General features: G+C 51.5%; 2 protein-coding genes across 2 annotated transcripts in view; one reads left to right on the top strand and one right to left on the bottom strand.

Annotated features, from left to right (window-relative positions):
- Window positions 1-11,100, top strand: part of DUOX2 (dual oxidase 2) — a gene marked incomplete at its 5' end in the record, with an annotated part of 15,989 nt that extends 4,889 nt beyond the window's left edge. Inside the window, 24 exons of the mRNA XM_009870866.1 lie at window positions 266-389; window positions 695-858; window positions 1,164-1,330; window positions 1,512-1,630; window positions 2,275-2,412; window positions 2,713-2,826; window positions 3,405-3,607; window positions 3,837-4,022; window positions 4,422-4,647; window positions 5,164-5,257; window positions 5,492-5,667; window positions 5,902-5,971; window positions 6,423-6,518; window positions 7,305-7,483; window positions 8,355-8,585; window positions 8,809-8,908; window positions 9,017-9,066; window positions 9,164-9,291; window positions 9,475-9,628; window positions 9,744-9,976; window positions 10,135-10,293; window positions 10,439-10,594; window positions 10,693-10,821; window positions 10,978-11,100. Coding sequence (XP_009869168.1) covers window positions 266-389; window positions 695-858; window positions 1,164-1,330; window positions 1,512-1,630; window positions 2,275-2,412; window positions 2,713-2,826; window positions 3,405-3,607; window positions 3,837-4,022; window positions 4,422-4,647; window positions 5,164-5,257; window positions 5,492-5,667; window positions 5,902-5,971; window positions 6,423-6,518; window positions 7,305-7,483; window positions 8,355-8,585; window positions 8,809-8,908; window positions 9,017-9,066; window positions 9,164-9,291; window positions 9,475-9,628; window positions 9,744-9,976; window positions 10,135-10,293; window positions 10,439-10,594; window positions 10,693-10,821; window positions 10,978-11,100 — 3,519 coding nt within the window. The remainder of the gene's footprint in view (window positions 1-265; window positions 390-694; window positions 859-1,163; window positions 1,331-1,511; window positions 1,631-2,274; window positions 2,413-2,712; window positions 2,827-3,404; window positions 3,608-3,836; window positions 4,023-4,421; window positions 4,648-5,163; window positions 5,258-5,491; window positions 5,668-5,901; window positions 5,972-6,422; window positions 6,519-7,304; window positions 7,484-8,354; window positions 8,586-8,808; window positions 8,909-9,016; window positions 9,067-9,163; window positions 9,292-9,474; window positions 9,629-9,743; window positions 9,977-10,134; window positions 10,294-10,438; window positions 10,595-10,692; window positions 10,822-10,977) is intronic.
- A 1,051-nt stretch (window positions 11,101-12,151) lies between these two features.
- Window positions 12,152-22,049, bottom strand: SORD (sorbitol dehydrogenase; the record flags this gene model as incomplete). Its single annotated transcript, XM_009870865.1, has 8 exons — window positions 12,152-12,354; window positions 12,449-12,570; window positions 13,776-13,951; window positions 18,436-18,501; window positions 18,806-18,924; window positions 19,960-20,119; window positions 21,364-21,528; window positions 22,016-22,049. Coding segments are annotated over 8 exons (1,008 nt in total), but the record flags the coding sequence as incomplete, so codon positions are not given.
- Between the last annotated feature and the right edge of the window lie 1,577 nt (window positions 22,050-23,626).

The following is a 23,626-nucleotide window of genomic DNA, read 5'->3' as shown; positions in this document are numbered from 1 at the left end:
TTCCTTCCTTTCTTTACATCATGGAGAACCTCACAGTGGTCTGACCAGGAAACTGCGTGCAGAGCATGATGGCCCACCAAGAGGTGTGAGATCATGCCCATCCAGACATCTTCAGATGCTGCCTTCAGCCGCAGCAGGCTCAGACCTTAAGGTTGAGCTGACACAGAGAAAATAAACTGTCCTTGGTCCCCCAACAGCCAGGGTCTGTCCCCTGTGGACACTGGTTCAGGGATGCGAGGCTGGCCAATGTCCTTGGTCCTGCAAGGAATCACCTGCTCTTTCCATCTCCCCTCAGCTGCTGCAGGCAGAGGACGTGGACAGCCTCCTGCTGGGGATGAGCTCACAGATTGCGGAGCGGGAGGACAACATTGTGGTGGAAGATCTCCAAGGTCTGCACTCCCCTGGTGCATCGGTAGGGGGGCCCTCTCTCCTGGCGCTGTGCAGGGGCTGAGGTGGGGAGGCAGGTCCCATCACCGCCCAACCACATGCTCAGACCACCTTCAACCTCGTTAATGGAGGAGCTCCAGGGCATGTTAAGTGTTTCCATGGGACCATCCTAGCAAAGGCACAGAGATGATCACCATGTTCAGCATGGACCAAGGCAGAGGGACGAGACCAACCCGGCAGCTATGGTAGCTGGGATTGCTCCTCCTGCTTTGCCTTGCCACAACCACGGCTTCAAATCCACTCACAGATTACTGGTACGGGCCCCTGAAGTACTCCCGCACTGACTATGTGGCCAGCTGGCTTCAGCGTGGGAGAGACCTTGGCCTGCCCACCTATAACCAAGTCCGGGAGCGATTTGGGTTGGAACCTCTCCAGAACTGGTTGGACCTTGGCCCACACCTGGAGCAGCAGGTAACAGGGAACTGGTCTGGGCATGGAAAGCGCGTGGGTCAAAGGACATTGGGGCAGGATTTGGCTTTTTCTGCAGTGTAGGAAGAGGGTGCATCCTTCCCTGGGTGCTCTGCTCCTCCAGGAGCTGAGATGTTGGGGAGAGATGCTTAGCTTCTCAAGTCTAAGCTCAAGGCTGCATGGGTCTGATGCGCGACGCCTGAGGAGATGTGTTCTCCTTGCTCTTCTTGAGGATTGCCAAGGCTTTCTGATACCCAGGCAGAATTCCTTCTGCTCATGTGTGTGTGTTGGGGGGGGTTTCTGGCCAGGTCCTGGAGAAGGTTGCTTCCCTGTATGCCAACAACACGGCTAGGTTGGAGCTGCTCCCTGGAGGCATGCTGGAGGCTGACAGCTCCCTCTTCAGTGCCATCATCCTGGACCAGTTTGTGCGCCTGCGTGATGGCGACAGGTTTTGGTTTGAGAACACCAAGAATGGGTAAATGCCTCTTCCCGTATGTGGCAGGCTGCTCTCTGCAAGCTGCAGTGATGCAGAAAAAGTGGAGCTGAAGGAAAAAAACATCCTCAGTTCCTAAAATGGTCTGGGTAGTGAATCTCTCCTGCTGTCATCCAGTGACATCCAGGGCCACTGTTTGTCTCCATGTCTTTTTTTTCCCCAGGCTGTTCACAGCGGAGGAAGCCAGTGAGATTCGTAACACCACCTTCCACGACATCCTGGCTGCCGTCACCTACGCAGACCCCACAGACCTCCAGCCCCACGTGTTCGTCTGGAGCGAGGGTGGGTGCTTTGTGCAGGGTGCAGGGAGCCAACAGCACCAGCAAGTCTGGAAGGGAAGCAGACCTGGAAGGTCTGTGCCCTAACTTAACAGCCTCGATTTGCACCAGGGGAGGTTTAGATTGAATATTGGAAAAATTTTCTTTACTGAAAGAGTGGTGAGGCGCTGGAACAGGCTGCCCATGGCAGTGGTGGAGTTGCCATCCCTTGAGGTGCTTAAAAAGCCTGTAGATGTGGCACTTCAGGACATGGTTTAGTGGTAATGGTGGTGGTGGGTTGATGGTTGACCTTGATGATCTTAGAGGTCTGTTCCAATCTTAATGATTCTATGATTCTGTGAACTTGCTGTAGCCCAAGGGTGCTTCTTGCTCAGCCCATCCCATCAGGAGAGGTGATGGTGCTGAACTCCCAGAGCACTTGAGTCCAGTTCTGTGTTTGGTTTGCTGTGGCAGGCTAAAGTTCAAGCCAAAAACAAGGGTAGTCCCCTAGGATCTGGAGTCTTAACTCAAGCATCCTGGTTTTGCAGTCCTCCCTGGGTCATTCAGCAACAAACCCCACCAGCATCCTCAGACAAAGGTTCCTGGGAACAATGGAGGTGAGATGGGTAAAAGGTCCATGATGCTCACAACATTTCTCCCCTCACACAGGGAACCCGTGCCCCCAGCCCCAGCAGCTGACGGCTCAACACCTGGCCAACTGCACACCTATGATGGTGCTGGACTACTTCGAAGGCAGTGCCGCTGGCTTTGGCGGCATCATCATTGTCCTCTGCTGTCTGCCTTTAGGTTTGCCACTCTATTTTACTACCAGAGAAAGGGGCCGAGTGCCCATGGACCAAGCACCTCCTAGCAGGAGCTGCTGAGTCTTGGTGACTCCTGAGGTCCTCAAGGTGGAGGGCCCTTGGGCACCAGGAAGGAGCAGAGCTTTCACAGAGCACTCCTTCATTCAGTGTGTCCACGCAGCATGGAACTGGGGGTGGCAGGGAAGAAATAAGCCCCTGTTTGCCCCAGTCTCACCGACAACGCTGCCGAAGTGGGAAGGAGCTTTGTGGCCTCTCATGGCTCCTTCTCCCATGTGTCCCCCAGTGACTCTGTTTGTCGCCTGGATTGTTGCTGTTCTCCGCAAGAGAGATTTCAAGAAGCTGCAGAAGAAGCACGGCACCACCGTGCGGCAGGATGTGAGCAGCGAGGCGATACTTGGTGAGATGGCACCATTGGTCCTGCAATGGTGTCTGGTGACGTCGCTGAATTCAGGGCACATACCGAGGCAGGGCTAGCTCTTTCCCCAAAAGGACAGTCAAACAGTGGAACAGGTAGTCCAGAGAGGTTGTGCAGTCTCCCTCCTAGCCAAGACCTGACCAGATAAAGCCTTGATCAGACTGGCCTGACCCTGTTGCTCTTCCAACTCTAAGCAGGAGGCTGGGCAAGAGACTCTTCCAACTTGAGTCCCTTCCAACCTTAGTCCTCCTATCACCCTCTAATTCCAACCCTCTCTAGATCACACTTTGACTGAAATAAACCCCTGTAGAGCAATTGCACCAGTAGCTCCAGGACAGAGACTGTATCTCCTTGCTCTGGACACTGAAAAAATCCTGCCTCCTTGCTCCATGGTCTCTACTCCTCCCCTGTGCTGCAGGCTCTTGAGCTCTGCTGTTGGGAGATCATCATTTTTCCCTTAACATGTGTCTGCTCATGAAATCACTCCCAAACTGCCTCTTGGTGAAGGAGGTGCTGGGATGGTGCCCTCTCCAGCTGAGTCCTGTGCTCTCTCCCGTCAGCCATGGAGTGGCGCGGTCCCAAGACAGCCAGCTCTCCTGTCTACATTCAGCTCCAACCTGATAAAGTGCTCAAGGTTCTGGATGGGAGAGGGTCTGTGCTCCGGAGCATCAACCTGAAAGCCCATCAAAGGGTGGAAGTGATCCTCTCCAGCAACAAAGGGAACAAAGCTCTGCTCCTGAAGAGCCCCAAGGAGTATGACCTGGTAAGTACCACAGTGTCTGGTATACGATACCTTTCCCTGGACCCTCCACAATCCTCTACCACTGGTCACATATGCCCTGCACCACTCCATCCTGGGTGCTGGGAGCAGCATAGGTCCCTGAAGGGTGGCTGTGGCCTCCTGAGAACCACCAGGTCCAGCTTGTGCCGTGGAGCCACCCCTGACTAAGTCTCTGCTACTCAAAGACATTTGGTGGGGGGGTCTTCTGCAGGTGCTGCTCTTCAATGAGGAGGCAGAGAGGAGCAAATTCCTTGGGAAGTTACAAAGCTACTTGGAGGAGGGTGGCCTCGATCTGCACATGTGTGAGATGAAGGAGCAGAGCCTGATGAAGCGGGCAGTCACCCAGGAGCAGAGAAGACAAATTCTGGAGACTTTCTTCAGGCACCTGTTTGCTCAGGTAGGTGGAGGTGTGGCAGGCTCTGAGGCACAGAGGAAAGTACTTCTGCATCGACTGAATGTCACTGCTGTTGATCTCTGTAAGCACGAGGAAGCTGCCAACACTTTCGGGAACAAGGGACATTTTCCCTTGCAGAAGACAAAAGGGGATTCCGCTGTGGTGATATGAGTGTCTAAAGGTGTCTTTTGGATGGTGTAACTGAAGTCTCCGTCATGGTCTGTAGCATTCAGGGTGAAAGCTACATTGTGTAGGAGAGATGCAGGACTTCCCCGTGGTATCTGCCATGACTTTTGTGCCAGGGAAGCCACTGCTCTTTGTGCAATAGGTCAGGCAAGTGCAGACTGGCCTTCTGCTCTGCCAGCACTCAGGGGGTTATCTTTTGTGGGACAAAACCTGCAGGTGCTGGAAATCGACAGGTCCAATGCCGGAGAGCTCAACTTTGAATCTTCACAGAAGGCAAAGGAATCTCTAACATGTGAGCTGAGCAGGGCTGAGTTTGCCGAGGCCCTGGGGCTCAAAGCCCATTCCATGTTTGTGGACTCCATGTTCTCCCTGGCCGACAAAGACAGCAACGGCTACATCTCCTTCCGGGAATTCCTCGACATCTTGGTGGTCTTCATGAAAGGTAGGAGCTGGAGCTGGTAGTGTTTTCCTCTATTTCCTTCTGTCTTAGGTTCTGGCAACATCACTAGCAGGGTGAAGAACTAGATTCACCCAGCAGGTCAATCTGTAGACACTCCTACAGATTAAAATTCCCTTTGCTTAGGACAAATTTGACTCTCTGTTATCATATCTGATCCTTCCTCAGTGACCACTGGAAAGGTGGATTCATATATGGAGGTGGCGAATGCCAGGTTCAATCAAAGCAGATACCCCAAAAATTCACTGTTGTGCAAAAGCGCATTTTAAATTTGCAAAGCAATGTGCAAGGGTAGATACCCGATTTTCCACCTTGCACTTGAGAAGGTCAAGTGGAAGGGTGCCATGCTTTTCACATTCAGTTGCTGTTCAAGCAGCTTTCGGTCTTTTCAGAGCTGGGTGAGGCATCACCACTGCAGGTCCAGACCCTCAATGTTTGAAAGCATCTTTGCTGATGAAAATAGGATTTTGTCCTTACTTTGCCTTGCTCCGTCTCCACCAGGGTCCCCAGAGGAGAAGTCCAAGGTGATGTTCAGGATGTATGACATTGATGAAAATGGGTTCCTCTCCAAGGAGGAGTTTCTGAGGATGCTCAGGTACTTCTCCTCATGTCTCTAGATGTTTTCATAATGTCTGTAAACACAGATGTCTTCAGAAGCACCTCCTGTGCTTCACTCTACAAGGGTGTTATACACGACAGACCGTGGGCTCAACACCTGCAACCAAAAAACCATTTCTCCCATGAAACTGGATCTGGGGCTCTGCCCTGTGTTATCTGAAGGACTTAAGCTGCAGTCTTCTGAAGTTCCAATCTCCCCTCCTTGCTCCAGGTCCTTCATCGAGATCTCCAACAACTGCTTGTCAAGAGAGCAGGCAGAGCAGGTGACCGAGTCCATGTTTCAGGCCTCAGGGTTTCAGGACAGGGATGAGCTCACTTGGGAGGATTTCCACTATATGCTACGAGACCATGACAGCGAGCTCCGCCTCACCCAGCTGTGCATCAAAGGTCAGTGGGCAGGAGCGTGGGTCACCGTGGGCCCTGCAGCACTCAAATCCTGTCCCATCAGTCCCTCCAACCCAACTGCAGTCAAGGGGCATCAGCTCTCCTGGCACATGCGACACGTTTGGGTCAGCTGAGAGCCTCTCCCGACTGCACTCCTGCCCAGAGGAGGTGCCTAAGCCTCATCTGCCATGCTGTGCATGCTCTGAGTGGTTGCTTGTCCCTTTTGGCTCCTCAAAGGTGTCCCTGAGGTGCTGAAGCAAAACCTACACAACCGCGTCTCCTTCATCAAAAAGACAGTGCCAAAAGGGTAAGCTCTCCTCCTTAGTCTTGATGCTCCTGCTATTTCTTCTTCTCTTTCTGCCCTGAGGCACATCGATCCTTCGTCCACGCTCCCACTGGGCATTCGCACACCCAGTGCTGGAGAAGGGGGATGACCATGCTGGCACATGCCCATGACCAAGATGGATGCCATGGTGGGGCTGCTGCCCTCCATGCCTGCCCCCTGAAGAGCTCTCCCTTGCACCTACTACGTGGGGATGGGAGTCCTGCCTTGCTTTTCAGAGGTGCGATGGGTTATCTTGGCATGAATGCAGCCCCACGTATCATGCAATTAAATTTAATGCAAGTGAGCTTACAGGAATGAGCTGGACACCTTCTTAGCTGAACCTGAGATGGAAAAATGGAGAAACAGGGAAAAATTTTGGCAAGCCCTTCCCACAAGTACAGCCCTGGCCTAGACGTAGCTCCATTTCCAACAGAGCTGTCTCTGAGGAGGAGAAAGACCCAAAGCTGGATACCACGAGCCACTGTGTGGAGCAAGAAGGTCAAGAGCTGAGGAAGAGACCAGGCCGAAAGTGAGTATGCCCTCTCCTCGTTGGGCACATCTCTTGAGTTCAGGTCCAGCCTGGTTGCTTTTTCTTCTGTGTCTGTGTCAGACTGGGTAACCCTCTGGTCAAACAGCACTGCTGAAAGGAGCCGGCATCTCCACGACACGTAGGGAGAGGATGTGACACCATCCTTGTAGGAGATGCCCCAGCACTGGCGAGGACATCACAGCTGGCCAAGGAGCTGCAGGGACAGCCCTGTCTTGGTGGGGATGGTGTCAAGGCTGGGTCTGGATAATGCAATTAAAAAAAAAAAAAGTTAAAAAAATAAATTTAAAGAATGAAGTGGGCAACTCCAGATCCCAGGACTTCTTTCCCATAGGTTTTGCCTGTGGAGAGGCAAGAGCTGTAAGACAGACTCTGGTCCTCACTGCTGCAGCAGCAGCAAGTATTTCTACAAGGAAGCTGTTAAGTGGTGGTTGTCCTTGGGCAGAAGATCCTGATTTGCCATAAGAGCTCCCAAGGAACTTCCTCAATCCCAGGATCAGTTTGGAGGGTTGAACATCGCTACGAATAATTACCTTTTACAGTTCTTATCTGTGGTTTCATTTATGAGTCACTATCTTGCACATCCATTATCAGCTTTCCAGAGTGGGAATGACCCCAGATGATGCACTAGCACTGTGTCCTCCAGGGCACTGCCAACACTGATGTGCAGAGATAGTCTCACAGGGAGGAAGAGCCAAATCTTGGCAGCATGGCCCTGAGCCATACGATGCCGGGAAACCTCAAAATTACACCTCCCATATTTGCCAGGACAAACCACTACCAGCTGCATTTGTACACTGAAGCGCAACGGAAGAAGTATGAGCGGAGCAAAGTTCAGCAGAAGGTCCAGGAGCTCAAGCGCTTCATTGAGAATTACCGGCGCCACATCGTCTGCGTGGTCCTGTTCTCCACCATCACTGCTGGCGTGTTTGTGGAGCGAGCCTACTGTGAGTGACCATCCAGCTCTGCTGCCCCAGACGTGGAGGCGCATGTGGGCTTGACTCCTCGAAGCTGGTTGATTGAGTTGGGGATGCTGGGATGTGAAAGGTCTTGGCACAGCTTTGGGCAACAGCATTGGTCTTCCCATGGAATAACCAACTGGGGTTGGGAAGGACCTCTGAAGGGGTCTGGTCCAATGCATGTCTCAGAGCAAGGCCAATGTGAAAGCCGAATCACGCTGCTGAAAGACTTGTCTAGGGAATGCTTGAAGAGCCCTGAGGTTGGAGATCCCACCACCTCTTTAGGCCTGTGCCAGTTTTTGACTCCTCCTTGTGAAGAGGTTTTATTTTGCTCCAGACATGGATTTGCAACAGCAAAACTCATGCTGTTGCCTCTCATCCTTTCACTCTGTGTCTCTGAGAGTTTGGCTGTCTCCCCTCTTTAACACCCATTAAGTGGTTGCAGATAGTCACGAGGTCTTCTCTGACCCATCTCCTCCAGCCTAGATAAGCCTGTTTCCCTCAGCCTTTCCCCTAGTGACATCCTCCAGCTCCCACCCATCCTGGTGACCTCCACTGGACTCATTCCAGTTTGTTGACACCTCTCATACTGGGCTGTCCAGCTGAGGACAAAGTGCAGTTTCACAGTGCCAGGCAGAGAAGGACAATCCCCTCCCCTGACCTTCAAGGACAACCTGTCACCCAGCAGTTCTAGGGGGAGTGTCTGATATGTAGATTCGTGCCCCTGTCCCCACCCAGCCCCATCCCTGGTGACCTTTTCCTGGTGGAGCCACACAGGTGGCTGTCTCCTTGTTGCAGGAAAGTTGATGGCCCTCAGTGCCCGACACATTGATGTCTCCTCCTCTTTCTCTCTTCCCAGACTACGCCTTCACGTCCCCCAGCACTGGGATTTCACAGACCACTTTTGTGGGGATCATCATCTCCCGAGGATCAGCCGCCTGCATCTCCTTCATGTACTCCTACATCCTGCTCACCATGTGCCGCAACCTCATCACCGTCCTGCGGGAGACTTTCCTCAATCACTACATCCCCTTCGATGCTGCCTTGGACTTCCACCGCTGGGTCGCCATGGCAGCCTTGATTTTCTCAGGTAGGTTGGCTGCTGGGGGATGTGCTGCCCGTGAAACAGAGCTAAAGCAGAAGGACCAGCCCATCGTGAACCAGGTAGAAGCTTGAAGACCCTTATGGAGCCTGGAGAGACACTTTGCACCCGAGGAGGAATCGCTGAGTTCCAAGGCACAGCAGCAGGGTTTGCAGCATCTCCATCCACAGGGAGAGTGACACTTTTATCTTCTGGTTTCTGTCTCTTACAGTGCTCCACACTGCAGGTCACGTGGTGAATGTCTACATCTTCTCAGTCACACCTCTCAGCGTGTTGTCCTGCCTCTTTTCCAGCATCTTTACGGATGACGGGTATGTGAAATGTAAAGCCCAGTCCAGACAGAGTGTCCTGGCCATGGACAGGATTGAAAATGGAAATGCTCTGACCACTCTATGGTGCAATCTCTCATCCCTCTCCAGGTCACAGCTCCCACAGAAGTACTACTGGTGGTTCTTCCAGACTATTCCAGGTGAGATCACCTAGCAGGCAGACCTGCACACCTCTGGTGGACCCCTTCTGGGGCTGCCCTGATTTCCCCCAGGACCTCCCAACCCTTCTTCTCACAGGCATGACAGGAGTGCTGCTGCTCATGATCCTGGCCGTGATGTACGTGTTTGCCACCCACCACTTCCGACGTGTCAGCTTCCAGGGCTTCTGGATCACCCACCACCTCTACGTGCTGCTCTATGTCCTGGTAAACCATTCGGGCTGGGAGGGAGGGGTGGTGCCAACACACCAAAAGCTCATGGGGTGAGATGAAATAGCCAAGGAGGTCCCAAAGGAGCTGGTGGCCCCAATCCAGACTCACCAAGCTGCTGCCCTATCAGCTGTGGGGTGATGGCTTGTCAGGCTGAGGGGGAGCTTACTCCTTACCCAGGTCATCATCCATGGCAGCTACGCACTGATCCAGCAGCCCCGCTTCCACATCTACTTCATAATCCCAGCCCTCATCTATGGTGCAGACAAGCTGCTCAGCCTGAGCAGGAAGAAGGTGGAGATTGGTGTGGTGAAGGCTGAGCTCCTGCCCTCAGGTACCACGACAGCCCTGGCAGGAACTCAGCCCAGGCTCCTCAGAATAGCGGTGGAGGAACCTCCATCACTCAATGCCTCCACCTCAGCAAAGTCCCCATCCTTGTTCCCTCTCAGGTGTCACCCACCTCCAGTTCCAGCGGCCGCAGGACTTCGACTACAAGTCAGGGCAGTGGGTACGCATCGCCTGCGTGGCCCTGGGCACCACCGAATACCACCCCTTCACCCTGACCTCGGCCCCACACGAGGACACGCTGAGCCTGCACATCCGGGCCGTGGGGCCCTGGACCACCCGCTTGCGGGAGCTCTACTCCCCAGGCAGCCTGGCCCTCATCGGCAAGCTGCCCAAGGTGAGCCCTGCGCCGCTTCTCCGAGGGCGGGGACGCGTCCCAGAGCATCTTGGCACTGGGTTGTGCTCAAAGCCCAGGGAGTTTCTCCAGCCTTGAAGGTGGCCGAGACCTGGGAATGGAGATGGGAGATGCTCTGCTGATGGCTGGTTCCCTTCCAGCTCTATTTGGATGGGCCCTTTGGTGAGGGCCACCAGGAGTGGAACAAGTTTGAGGTGTCAGTGCTGGTGGGAGGAGGCATTGGGGTGACGCCCTTCGCGTCCATCCTCAAGGATCTGGTCTTCAAGTCATCCATAAACTCCAAGCTGCTGTGTAAGAAGGTAAGATGAAGTATCTGAAAGACAAGAGCCCTCCTGAGAGGCCTCCTGTTGCTTCTGGCCTCTTCTGGGGGGAGTAAAACCTTCCATGATTCACCTGGGAAGGTGCTCCATGGACATGGCCCCAATCTGAGCCCCATCCCCACAGATCTACTTCATCTGGGTGACACGCACACAGCGGCAGTTTGAGTGGCTGGCAGACATTATCCACGAGGTGGAGGAAGCAGACAGGAACAACTTGGTCTCCGTGCACATCTACATCACGCAGCTGGCCGAGAAGTTCGATCTGCGCACCACCATGCTGGTGAGCCTGGCCATGCGTTGGGGAGGCTGCCACACCTTGCTGGACCATGGTGGCCCATCTGAGATCGGCTGGTGTCTCTCCCTCTCTTTTTCCTCTAGTACATCTGTGAGCGTCACTTCCAGAAGGTCCTGAACAAGAGCCTGTTCACAGGGCTACGTTCCATTACCCATTTTGGGCGCCCTCCCTTCGTCCCTTTCTTCAGCTCGCTGCAAGAGGTCCACCCTGAGGTCAGTGCCTAGCTGGGGGTCAGAGGAGGGGCACCCAGTATGGGGGGGCCCAGTTCCAGCCTATCCTATCCCTGCCAGTGGGATGAGGGGCCAAGGTGGGGCTGGGGGGGATCTAGTGCTGTTGGGTTTGACCCCTTCGGTGCCCTCCTTCCCCAGGTGCAGAAGATCGGAGTGTTTAGCTGCGGCCCGCCCGGGATGACAAAGAGCGTGGAGAAGGCTTGTCGGCAGCTGAACAAGAAGGACCAGACCTACTTCGCACATCACTATGAGAATTTCTGACACCGCCCCACACCTAAATAAAGCTGGTTGAAGTTTTAAAACGCTTTCTTGCCTCCTGGAGCTGCCTTGTTCAGCTGAAGACCTGCAATATTTGTGATGCAGTCCTGGCCTTGCCCCCAGCCCACTGGGAAATGGGTTAGGAAGGGTCCCCTGGATTATTTCTCAGCCCTGTAAAACTTGTAGAGTTCTACAAGTTCCGCTTTGATTCAGAAGGGGTTGGGTTGTTAAAGGTTTCATGATTCATGCACCACTTTAACGGACGTAGATGCATCAGACAGGTAGCGTTTATTGAGGAAACGTTCAGTACCGGCCCAAGAAAGGGACTGACCTCTCAGTATTAAATTACTAAAAATTCAAATCACCTGTAATCGAAGGTTAGATTTTCTTATGTGCAACTTGCATATGTGGTTAGTATCTCGTTCGTGGCTCACAAACTCAGCAGGAAGGCCCCCAGATCCCTGAAAAAAGTTTGATTCATCTGCAGTGGTAAAACCTTTTTTGAGTGATGCTGACCCCTGCGCTCTCCTCCTCCTGTACCCCAAAAGCAGCAGATATGGTCCCAGCTGGCCTCCAGACTAGCTTCTTTCAAAAAAAAAAATATCTGAGCAAGGAGAGAATCACCTCAATGTGCTTCCCATAGAGGTTGGGCTGGCCAGGCTTTGTTCCACAGGCTGTTAGAGCACCCCCAAGAGAAGGTGGGACCTCGAGGCAAAGAATTTGCATAGGGAAGAGCTTCCACACCTCTGTCCTTGCTTCCCCCACATTCCCGGGCTTTTCTGCCAGGGAAAAGCCAACCGTGTAAACAACCTTCTCTAACCAAACAGCAGCATCTTGATTTGAACTATTCCCTATTGCTTCTCCATTTGTTAACGGCGTCTACCCCAGAGCCATTCACCCTCATTATTGTTTGATTTTCTAGCTCTATGACAAAGCAGCACCTGCATGAGGGTGACTTTACATCAGCCTCACACTTCGTATCTCAGACAGGCAATGGGAACAGCTGGAGTCGATCTTGAAGGTCTCTTCCAACAATAACGATTCAATGATTCTACAAACGGGGCAGGAAAAGGGCCAGGCACTGCTGCATCTCAGGGGTTGTGGTCGGTGGGGTCACACTTCAGCATGACTTTGACCCCCTCACCCCTCTTGGTGGTCTCAAAGGCCTCGAGAGCCTTTTCTAAGGGGAAGCGGTGCGTAACCAAGGGCTTGACGTTAATCCGCTTGGATGAGAGCAGAGCAATTGCCACCGGCCACCTGTGAGGGAAATGGAGAGCAGGAGATGGGAGCGAGTCACTGATTTGGAGCACTGAGGAAAGAACATGAAGAAGACTCGCCGAGTTTGACTCACGTGTTGCAGTAGCGGAATATTCCCCGGATATCCACCTCCCGCACAGCGGCATTCACAATGGGCACGGTGACCATCTCAGACCCCAGCCCCACCAGCACCAAGGTACCACCGGAACGAGTGGCCTGGAGAAGAAGGACACAGATATGTTATATTTTGCAGAACACAGTCTCCAGAGCCTGAAAAAAAGATGTCAAGACACAGTTTGTGGCTACAATGGCCTGGCTGGGGCACAGTGGTGAAGTCAGGGTGTTGTCAGGAGCCCATAAGCACAAAACACACACTAAAATGAAATAAAAAGTGACCTTTGGGAAAAAAAAATCTCTGGAGGATTTTGGTATCTAAATCTCATCCTGGGAAAATGCCTGGCACTCAGGATTAGGGCAAGTTGTAGAATTACAGAATCATTAAGGTTGGAAAAGACACCTAGTCCAACCATCAAGCCAACACCACCAAGACCACTAAACCATGTCCCAAAGCGCCACATCTACACGGTTTTGAACGCTTCCAGGGATGGCAACTCCACCACTTCCCTGGGCAGCCTGTTCCGGTGCCTCAGCACTCTTTCAGTAAAGAAATTTTTCCTAATATCTAATCTAAACCTCCCCTGGTGTAACTTGAGGCCATTTCCTCTTGTCCTATCATTAGTAACTTGGGAGAAGAGACCAGCATCCACCTCACTACAACCTCCTTTCAGGCAGTTAGAGAGCGATGTGCTCACCCCTCAACCTCCTCTTCTCTAGACTAAACAACCCCAGCTCCCTCAGCCACTCCTCATAAGACATGTTCTTTAGACCCCTCACCAGCTTCACTGCCCTTCTCTGGACCTGCTCCAGCACCTCCACTTCTTTCTCATACTGCAGCACCCAAAACTGAACACTGCTCAAGCTGTGGCCACAGGGCCAAGTACTGTGGCACGATCACTTCCCTACTCCTGCTAGACTGGATTTCAGCGGGAGAGATTTAAAACTAAGAGCCTCTTTTAGCTGCTTGTCCCATTTCATACAATCATAGAAATCACAGAATGGCCGAGGCTGGAAGCGACCTCAGAGATCATTTAATCCAACCTCCCTGTCATGGGCAGGGACGCCCCCCAACCAGATCAGGCAACACATGGGGACTGAACGAGGATCGAACCCGTGACTTTGGTGTTAAAAGCACCATGCTCGAACCAGCTGAGCTAACCGGCCCCCTGACTCCAGCAACTCCTTCTCCATGTCCACATCATCTAATGAGCACCTTCTCTCCTCCACACAGAAATTAAGTGCCGCAGGTGTGAAATAACCTGTCATTCACCAGCTGCTCTATGCTGTGGACTGGCGGTACTCACGTAAATGCCAGCCTGGATGCAGGCTTGCACCCCGGTACACTCCACGGTGATCTCAGGCATGCATCCAAGCAGGCTCTCTACTTTGGCAGCCACCTCCTGTGGGGTCTCATTCTTCACCTGGAGAGTGAAATCTGCCCCAACCTCCTTGGCTTTTTCTAGGCGAGAGGCAGATAAATCTGTGGGACAACAAAAGAAAGCAAGAAGTGGACAAGGTGGGAAACTGCAGCCCACCAGGACCTTCTCAAGAATGTATGGAGACTACTCAGACTAAAGGGCTTCCCATCCTTGATGCAAGGAGGCCACCACCAAAGAGCCTCACGCACATCTGGGGTCGGAACATGGCAGCACGCGACCAGGAGAAGAAAGGGTCTACGCTCCCTACCTCAAATTCATGCCACCAGTGGGAAGGCAGGGTTTTCTAGGCAACGTCTGAGTGAAGAAACTGACGCCACAAGCAGGAAGCAGGGCAGGGTTGCTCTGACTTTGCACCCTGATGGTTCAGGAGCTTATGGGGAGTGAAGCACTAAGAAGCCTCTCTGACAGGAGACGCCAGGCCCAGAGGATTACTAACGTGGCCATTTCACTTCTAACAGTACCAGCTGAGAGTGTGAGATCCCCAAGGGCTTCCCTAGTGAACCATCAGCAGATGCCTTCAGCTAAGCGAGCTGCAGAACTCATCAGTTGTCAATACTAAGTGTGTCCCATCTTTCTCCAGGCACCACTGGTGACCAGGATACCTCTGGAGGTGGAAGCAGAGATGAGCGACATTTCCCAAGCAGAAAGAACCTCTTGCACTGGAGCACTGGTCTACAGGGACCTCCGTGTTGGCACTGGAAGAGATGTCCAGATCCAAGGTGGAAACTGAGCTCTACCAGCCGAGATTTCCTAGAACACGAATTGAGGGGTGAGGAGCATCTCCTGCCAGAGGTCCTAGGCTTGAACACTCAGAAAATGATGCCTTTGCCAGGGGCACGTTCCTCTCCAGGACACAGAATGCAGAGATGTGAGTGGAGGGAAAATACCAACCGAAAAAGAGAAGGAGGATGAGGCTGTTGCTCCAGCACAAGCTGTTCTGACTCAGCCTCGGCGCTGGGAGGAAGCCAGGCCAGAAGACCTACCCCTGCCCATCATGCAGGGAACGCGACGTTCCTCACTGCCAGGACAAGCAATGGACATGTTCCCACCGGCAGCGGGAGTGCTCAGGATGCCGGGTGCAGGCACACCCGTCGAGGAGACCTGCAGGAGGGAGTTTCAAGAAGCCGATTAACAAAGGGTAATGAAATGCAGATGGAGGAGGAAAAGCCAAGGCTGAAAAGTCAGGGCAGCATCACCCTGGCAGCCCCAATGTCAGCTCCCGTTCCTGCGGCTGCAGGAGGCATTAGTCACGTCAGGCCCTCCCAAGCTCCGAGCACCAGGCCTCGAGTTTGGTCTCAAAACACAAGCCTCAGCTATTCGTAGTATCTGCCCAGCAACTAACAGATTTTAGATCTCACTGTGGCCAAACTTCACACAACTCTTGGGAAAGTGGTCAACTCTATGATTAAAGGGCTGCATCTTGCTTCTGGTCAGAAATTTGTTTTCACTTCTTGGCTGCGGGAGCTAATTAAAGTTTTGGCTGCCAGACTACAAGGAGCCCGTTCTTGTATCTCCACTTTCGCGGACGTTATCACACATTCTGTGTCAATCCTCTTTCGCAAAGGAGCTGAATTCTATTCATCTTCCCTGACTTTGACTTCCAGGGTGTCAGCACCAGCACCCAGGACTTCAGACTTAGATAGCACAAGGGGAATAGTTTCCCTGAAGTAGGAATTACTAGTAGGAATCACTACTTTAGTAACAGAGTAAGGCAAGACAGCCCTACACCACCACACAAAGACCCAAAGTGTCGCTTCACTTGCTGCGGAATAAGGCTGCTCTTTTACACTCCTCTAAGGAGAAAAACAGCTTTTTGGAGCAACACCGATGTCCACAGCAAGGGAGAAGGCCAGGAGAAGGTCGCCCACAAATATCAACCACACCTACTCAGCAACGGAGTGGAGAAAGCCACAGACCTTAGGGAAGAGCAAACGAGAAACCATGAAACCAACCAATCCTCTGCAGCCAATTAAATACCTTGAACCTCCTGCAAGCAAAGGAATTGCCAGGAATAAAGCACCTCAGGGAGAAGGGCAAAGGTCAGCTCTAATTTATCAGACAACATGCTCTACCTGGGAGGAAAGGCAAGCTTCCACACAGAATCACAGAATCTCTTCAGTTGGAAGAGACTTTTAAGACTGAGTCCAAGCACTTAGGCACTCACAAGCTTTTGGATGGGTAGGGCTCAGCATTAAATCTCTAGCTACAGCTCCAGAGAAGCGACCTGACCCCTTGGCCAAGACATAACTTTCCCAAGATCTGTGGTCTTTGTGCCAAAGGCACTCGTCGCAGAAGGCATAGGAACCGACTTCTCCCCAGGTGACGAAAAGGCTCTTCTAGGTATTTCTATATTTGTGTGCAGCTTATCAAAATAAACGCTTAAAGCCTTAAGTGCTGCACAGACAAAGCTTTTCACAAACACATCGTAAAAACTCTGGGCAACGAATCCAAAGAATCTGGTAGCGATGTACAAGGGGGCATTTGTGGGCAGTCAGTCACCTCACAGGTGTCGGTTCCTCAAGCTGACACAGAAAAGCAGTTCCTTGAGAAGGGCAGGCAAAATCCCTGGTGGCAACAAGCCAAACTAAACCCATTCCTTAAGCTTCTGTCATGTACAAATATTTGACCAGGGGCAGCACCTCATCGAATGAGCATCTCGGCCAAACACCTCTCAGGTGGGAGATGCCTACAAGTTGGGCCAAGTTGAGAAGGGGCTAATTCCACATAGCCAAGCTCACTGAGCCTACAAACACAGTCCCAAGTACTTCTACAGCCATTTGGAGCCCTGTTGGGCATGTCCTAGAGACCTGCTTGCCAAAGGTCCCCCAGGAGCAGCGGCGACGGCAGCTTCTCGTGCTACCCAGAAGAAGAAGATATGCCCAGGGAGGACCAGGGATGGGGCAGCAGGTTGAACCAGCCCCACCAACCTCCGCCAGCTCAGCCTTCCCCACCCAACGACCCCGTCACCCACCAGCCCCTGCCCCAGCTTGGCGGCAAGGTTCCTCGTAGGTGATTCAAGAGGCAGAGCTGATTTTCCTGCTCATCCTCAAGCGACAGCACTTTGCAAAACCTGAAGGCCGGACTGATCACGTCCACCAAGCACACGCCTGCAGGGTGGGGCCAGAAGACTGAAAAAATATGCCCTGGACTTGGCAACAAGAGGATTTAGGGAGGTGAAGGCGTTAGGTTTCGACAGAAGCTACTACTGATGGATGCTTCTGCAGAAGGTAAGAAGGGTGGGAGCTGAATTTTGTCTCATGACCCAAAGATGGGAACGCAGTAATTGAGAGGTCAAAAATATACCCAGCCCAAAGCACGGAAGGTGGAGTAACTGCCTACTGAAAGGTCCAAGTTGACCCCAAAAGGCTGCAGCGACCTGTGCTCATTGTCTAGTCGTACCCATGACTGCTCCTTCCAGCCACCACCACTCAGAAGGATGAGAGTCACAGCAGGAGCTGGAAACGAACCACCTCAACAGGACAGCAGAAAGAAGGGCAGCAAAGGAGGCCTGGAGATGCATAATGTGGCTGCAGATGGTGCAAACACGATCACTGAGCACTACAAGAGGAAGGAAAAAAACCTGCTCAAAGCAAACCTTCAAGAATAGCTGCGAATGGGGTATAAAATACACTCTGTTGCCTGGTCTGCATGCCTAGATGAAGACTGGAAGCACATTTAACAAGCACTACAGGGAAGCCAAAATCTGATCCTCAAGGCTTGAGGCAAACACAAAGGTGAGGTCAGAAGAGCGAAAAACGGGAAAAGAAAAAAAAAAAAAGGAAATGGTCAGTGACCTGAGGCAGGAGTAGGAAGCAGAGTTTCTGTAACTCAGAGCTTCATCATAAACACACGTTGCCTCTTCAGAACAGACTTAAAAAGGTCCCTCAGCTCATCAGCCTCTGGTTTCTTCTCCTTGAAGCACTGCAGCTACTCCATTTGCACAACTTGGCAGTGCTAGGACACAGAAGTTATGACCCCGGTCTGCTCACCTAGCTGCGAAGCACTGGTTGCATTTTCTTAGAGATCCCAATTAGAGCAAAGTCTTTTGTCAGTTACCATGAAGGGCAGGTCCTGTTCAACAAACCTGAACTCCTTCTATCAGAGGGTGACCTGCTTGTTTAGCCTGGAGAAGAGGGAGAGCTTCTTGATCTCTACAACTCCCTGACGGGAGGTTGTAGCGAGGCAGGGGTTGATCTGTTTTCCCTAGTGGTGAGTGACAGGACAAGGGGACCAGAGGAGGGTCATGTTGGATATTAGGAAGAATTTCTTTACTGAAACAGTTGTCAGGCATTGGAACAGCCTGCCCAGGGAGGTGATTGAGTCACCATCTCTGAGGAGCTTAAGAGACAGCTGGATGTTCTGCTTAGGAATATGGTTTAGTGGTTTAGGACTAGGACAAAGGTTGGACTCAATGATCAGTCTCTTCCAACTGAAACTGTTCTATGATTCTAAGGAATCATTCAGAACCAGTCAAAGTGTCATATCTTGTGAAACAGGCAAGCTTTTATGGGTAAAAAGGACATACCTGTAATTACCACAGCTGCTGCACCCATCATCTTGGCAACGAGCACGTTAACAAGGCCAATTGGTCCTGAGTACAAAGGGGAGAAAGAGAACACTGACAATTGCCAGACAGCACCAAAGAGCTTGGCGTGTTCCCAGGCTCCGGCCATGCAGCATCACCACGATCCCGAGGTAGCTGAGAGAGCAGCTATCGCTCCCTCAAGCTCAGCAAGCCCAGACACTGCAAAGACATCCTCAAGGTCCTTCTCAGCACCCCTGTAACTCTGCTGTGACCCATGCAGAACCTAGAAGCAGAGCCTGCATCCTGTCAGTTATTCCTGCTCCACGCCACAGCAGGCAGAGAACCCAAGGAGCGAGTATGTTCACCGTACCAGAGCCAGACACAAAGACTTTGCTTCCCAGAGTGACTCCGGCTCTTCTGCAGGCGTGGATTCCCACCGAAAGGGGCTCGATAAGGGCTCCTTCTTCAAAGGTGACATTATCTGGGAGCCTGCAAGAATGAGAGACACAAGAAGAGCTTTATGAGGGCGATGAGGAAAGCTGTGATGTTCAAAGGCCAAGCACAGGTCTAAATCACAGCAGCAAAACACACTCTCACCCTTGGTCTGAGAAACGCAGGGCTGGAATACGTTTTAAGAGGTTATATTGCCTCCTCCCCTCCTCTGAAGCAGCACCAAGGGCACCTACACCATTTCCGAGCGAGGTTCACCCAAAGGTCAAAAATAGTGATGCAAAAACTTCAGCATAAACCCCACAGCTGTGCAGACACCACCTCAAAAGCTGAGACCCACTGGTGAGCTCCCAGACCCCTCATACAGGTTGAATTATTCCACGCTTTTAGAAAACATCTTGCTGTCACAGAAAGCAAAGGCAACCAGATCCAGGTCTCTCCATGATGCCCTGGACGGCCTGCCCGGCAGATCACTGCTGATCTGAAACCGGGAGCAGCAGATCCAGGCTTTGGCATTTGAAAGCTTAAGACAAAAAAAATAATTTAAAATTAGCCAAAGTGATATTTACTCAAATCAGAAAGAAAAAAAAGCAAGACCCCGGAATAAGGGAGCTACAAACCAGATGTTCCCTCCCAAGAACAAGGTTTTCCGTTCCTGTTCTACTCTAAATAGGATGACTTTGTTTCAAATGACAGAGCCAGCTCCGTGCAGAGAATCAAACAAAGATCATCTGAAAATGGCAAGGATATAAAAAAAGACCACAGAAAAGAAAGCAAGAGCAGGGAGCAAATGGGAAAAGGAAAATAATTAAAGGGTAAAACAGTGGCGACATCCCAGGAAGTGTGCAAGAAATGTTTGTTTATGTCTGGCACCAGAGGGAAAAAACTACACCTCTGCAAAGTGGCTGCCATCCAAGCCTCACGCATGCTCTTTACGGATCAGAAAGCAACAAAAACCACTGCGTTTGAGCAAAGAGCGCTTGCTGAAATACTCTAAAGGGCCAAGAGGCAATCGCTTCAGCTAATTCCCCCCGGGGGAACACATATTCCTCTGCAGAGGAACCACCAACTAACTTGTAGCAGTAGCTGGCACTGTGCTTGTAGTAGCGGCACAAGTTGCCATCGTCAGGAGGCGTCGCACAGAAGAAGATGGTCGGAGACAAGTTATAGCGGCCGGTTTTGCAGAACTCGTCCATTTCTCTTGGGACACCGGGCTCGATGGCCACACGGTCACCTGCCAGAGCAAAAGCAGGCTGTGTTACTCGGGAAGAAGCAGGGCACGTAGCTACGAGCAGCACCCAACAACCACGGAAGCCAGTGTGAAACCCTGGCACAAGAGGAGCATGAGAATATCATGCTGCATGCACCAGGCACGTTCCCAACGCTTCCCTCGCAGTGACCTTGTCACGGCTACTTGAGAAGTTCCAGAGGTGCAACACAGAGCAAACAGAAGCTCCATCACACGCAAGCCTCCCTCCAGCCGCCTTGAACTGGAAAAGCTTTCACCTTAGCAGATGAAAAGGCAGCCTTCACCCCATGTAACCTCCTCTAATTTGGCCAAAAGGGGTAAGAAGAGCAGGAAAGGCGTGTGTAGAATACTCTCCCAGCTTCCCACTGTATTCCACTGTGTCACACATCCCTGAGTTGTCTCTCCAGCTCCTAGTTCCAGTTCCTAACTTAGCCATCCATCACTGAGATGCTGCCCCACATTTTGTCATCAACTTGTCCTCCCTTCAAGCTCTCCTGTTTCCCTTTGTAAAGGAGGAGAGCAGAACTGCACGCGGAGCTCCAGACATGCAATAACGTCCTCTGACCCGAGTCCCGGTCCCTTTCCTATCACTGCTTTGCATTCTACACTGTTCCTGAGCCAACACTTCCCCTGCGCTGTGTCAGAGCCAAAGGTCTCAGTCTCCAGCAGTGACAGCAGGCTCGTCATTTTACATATGAAGCTGCTTTAGCTTCTCCTGTCATAGACACCACTTGATGTTTATCTGCACCAAGCTTCACCTGCATCTTATTGCCCAGGCACTCTTAAGGTCTCTCCGTTACTCCTGCTGCTCTCCATGTCCTCTCTACCCTGTCTAAGTTGCTAGAATGGGCAAACTCGGCAAAATTCACCAGTCGGCCCATTTTCTATGACATTCATGAGCAGAGCGAGCTGCAGAGGTCACACCATGGGCCCTGGGACAGTTGCTCCAGCATCCGCTCTAAACTGCAGGAGGCCTTTCACTCCTTCGAGAACACACAGTGAGGGAACACAAACAGTGTTAAAACACAAGTCAGAGCAGCTCAAGATATGCCGTGCCTAAGAAATACCACAAGCTACAGTGGCCACACAGCACCGTGACACTCTTTGAAGGAGAATGTCACTGCGTAACTCACAGCTCAAAACATCAGAGAAATAAAAAAAATAAAAGCTCGCCTTCAGGTGCTGGTGAGTGGGAAAACAAATGGAGAGACAGTTTTGCCTCCAATTACCTGGTTTCAGATGAGTCACCCCTGATCCCACTTTGACGACAGTCCCGGAAGCTTCGTGCCCCAACACCATGGGGTTCTTGACAACGAAATCCCCGATTCGACCGTGCTGCCAGTAGTGAACATCGGACCCACAGATCCCAACGGAATGCATCCGCAGGAGGACCTCTGCCAGAAAAGGGAGAAAGGTTCCTTGTAGAAAAGCTTCCCAGTGAAATACGAACAAAAGTGAATACAATCTAAGAGGGGGGTGACTGGAGCAAGAATAAAAAAGTAAGTCCATTTAATTTCTCCTTCTCCCTAAGCTATGATTTCAGCCCTGGTAAGTTAGCAAATCAAATTTCTGTCAGCTTATTCATATACAGTCCTTCAGTAAGATCATCTGACATGTCCCAAGAGCTGTTTAACGGGAAATACATGAACTGATAGAACAGGAAGCAAAAAAATAAGCCAGATAAAGGGGTGTAGCTGTGAGTGCCCCAGTTCTTCTTTTCAAGTGGCAACGTCACGTGTTGTGTCAGCGACACATTCTTTTTTTGGATTATTTTGCACTTTCTCAGGAATATTTTACCTCTTGCATCGTATCAAGGAGCAATGAACGAGAATGAGAAAAGAAAGAGATTAGTAATGAAAGCAGAGTGATCTCTAGACCTACCATTGGGACCCGGTTCTGGGATCGGACGGTTTTCCTGCAGACAAAAACAGAAAAAAACATAACAAAAGGCATTCAGCTGCTTGTGTGTAGCCAGCGGAAAACCTTGTGGAAAGTGAGTTCACGTAAATCTGTAAGCAGATCAGTTTGTGAACCCTCCAGCCTGATTCGCAGGGAAAAGGAGTGACCAAACTGGAAGACCCCAAAGTATTTCAGGATGCACATTCTGCTCGCTGTCTACCATTACCAGTGCCATTCAGAGACAGCACCTGGTGTAACCAAGGGTGCAAAGGAAACACAGCAAATGTTTTCTGTGAATGGAGACACGCAATCAAATCCTCAAGCGTTTATTTTTATTTAAAAAAAACTTCAGAGGAGCCCTGGAGCATCATGCCCTGAGGGGCCACCAGTAAGGCCAGGGCAGTGGGACGAATATCCCACTGGGATATTCGCCTCTGGGTGGAAGCCGGTTTAGAGACCAGCACCAGAAGACAGAGCCGGCGTCTACTCTTGCAATTCTCAGGCACCTTTTTAGCTCACAGGGGGTTGGAAAAGAGCTCTTAAACTAGAGGGACTGTCAAAATTCTCTCACTGTGGTGACATCTTTTACTTCTAGTATGTCAGGCTGCACATGCATCTAGTGAGGCTGCAGCTCTATCGAAGAGCCTCTGGCACGTATCGCTGAGACTGTGCAGAAACAGTCCAAAAAAATCAATTGCTCCCCTGATAATTATCCCCTGAACGAGCTGCTGCAGGGATCCAAAGTCTGTGCATTCATAAAGAGCCCTCTTGCCAGAACTGTTTGTGCAGAAAACCGCCTGTCAATGTTTGCCCGACACAGGACTTGCCAAACCAGCAAGTGCAAACCTCCAGCAGCGCTGCAATGAATTCTGCACACGGGAACATCCAAAGCATTCGGAATCAGAGAAGTACAATCAGCCTGAAAATAAGCACCCCCTCCTCCACGGGGGTATGCCAGCATGAGGCGTGACTGGTCCATCTGCTCCCTTTGAACTCCTATTCCTGCTTCTCCCTTGGGCTCTCACAATCCCAAGGAAGCAACACATAGAATCACAGAATCGTTTTGGTTGGAAAAGGCCTTTAAGATCATCGAGTCCAACTGTTAACACAGCACTGCTAGGCCTACCACTAAACCATGAATCCGAGCACCACGTCTACACAGCTTTTAGATACCTCCAGCGATGGGGACTTCACTACTTCCCTGGGCACCCTATTCTAGGACTTGACAACCCTTTCCACGAATAAATTTTTCCTAATATCCAATCTGAATCCCTCCAGTGCAACTTGAGGCTGTTTCCTCTTGTCCTATCACTTGTTACTTGGGAAAAGAGACCAACCCCACCTCACCACAAACTCCTTCCAGGAAGCTATAGAGAGTGAGAAGGTCTCCCTTCAGCCTCCTCTTCTCCAGGCTGAACAACCCCAGTTCCCTCAGCAGCTCCTCATTAGACTTGTTCTCCAGACCCTTCACCAACTTCGTTGTGCTTCTCTGGACACAAAGGATGCTGCTGGCTGCTCGCCAGCTCCCCTCCAAATCAGCAGAAGCTGCTGGCCCACTGCAACCCAGTTTGCCACCAGGGTCCAGAGTGGAGG

This window comes from Apaloderma vittatum, unplaced genomic scaffold (genome assembly GCF_000703405.1).
Source record: "Apaloderma vittatum isolate BGI_N311 unplaced genomic scaffold, ASM70340v1 scaffold10886, whole genome shotgun sequence".
Taxonomy (NCBI): domain Eukaryota; kingdom Metazoa; phylum Chordata; class Aves; order Trogoniformes; family Trogonidae; genus Apaloderma; species Apaloderma vittatum.
This window is presented reverse-complemented; position numbering and strand designations above follow the sequence as displayed.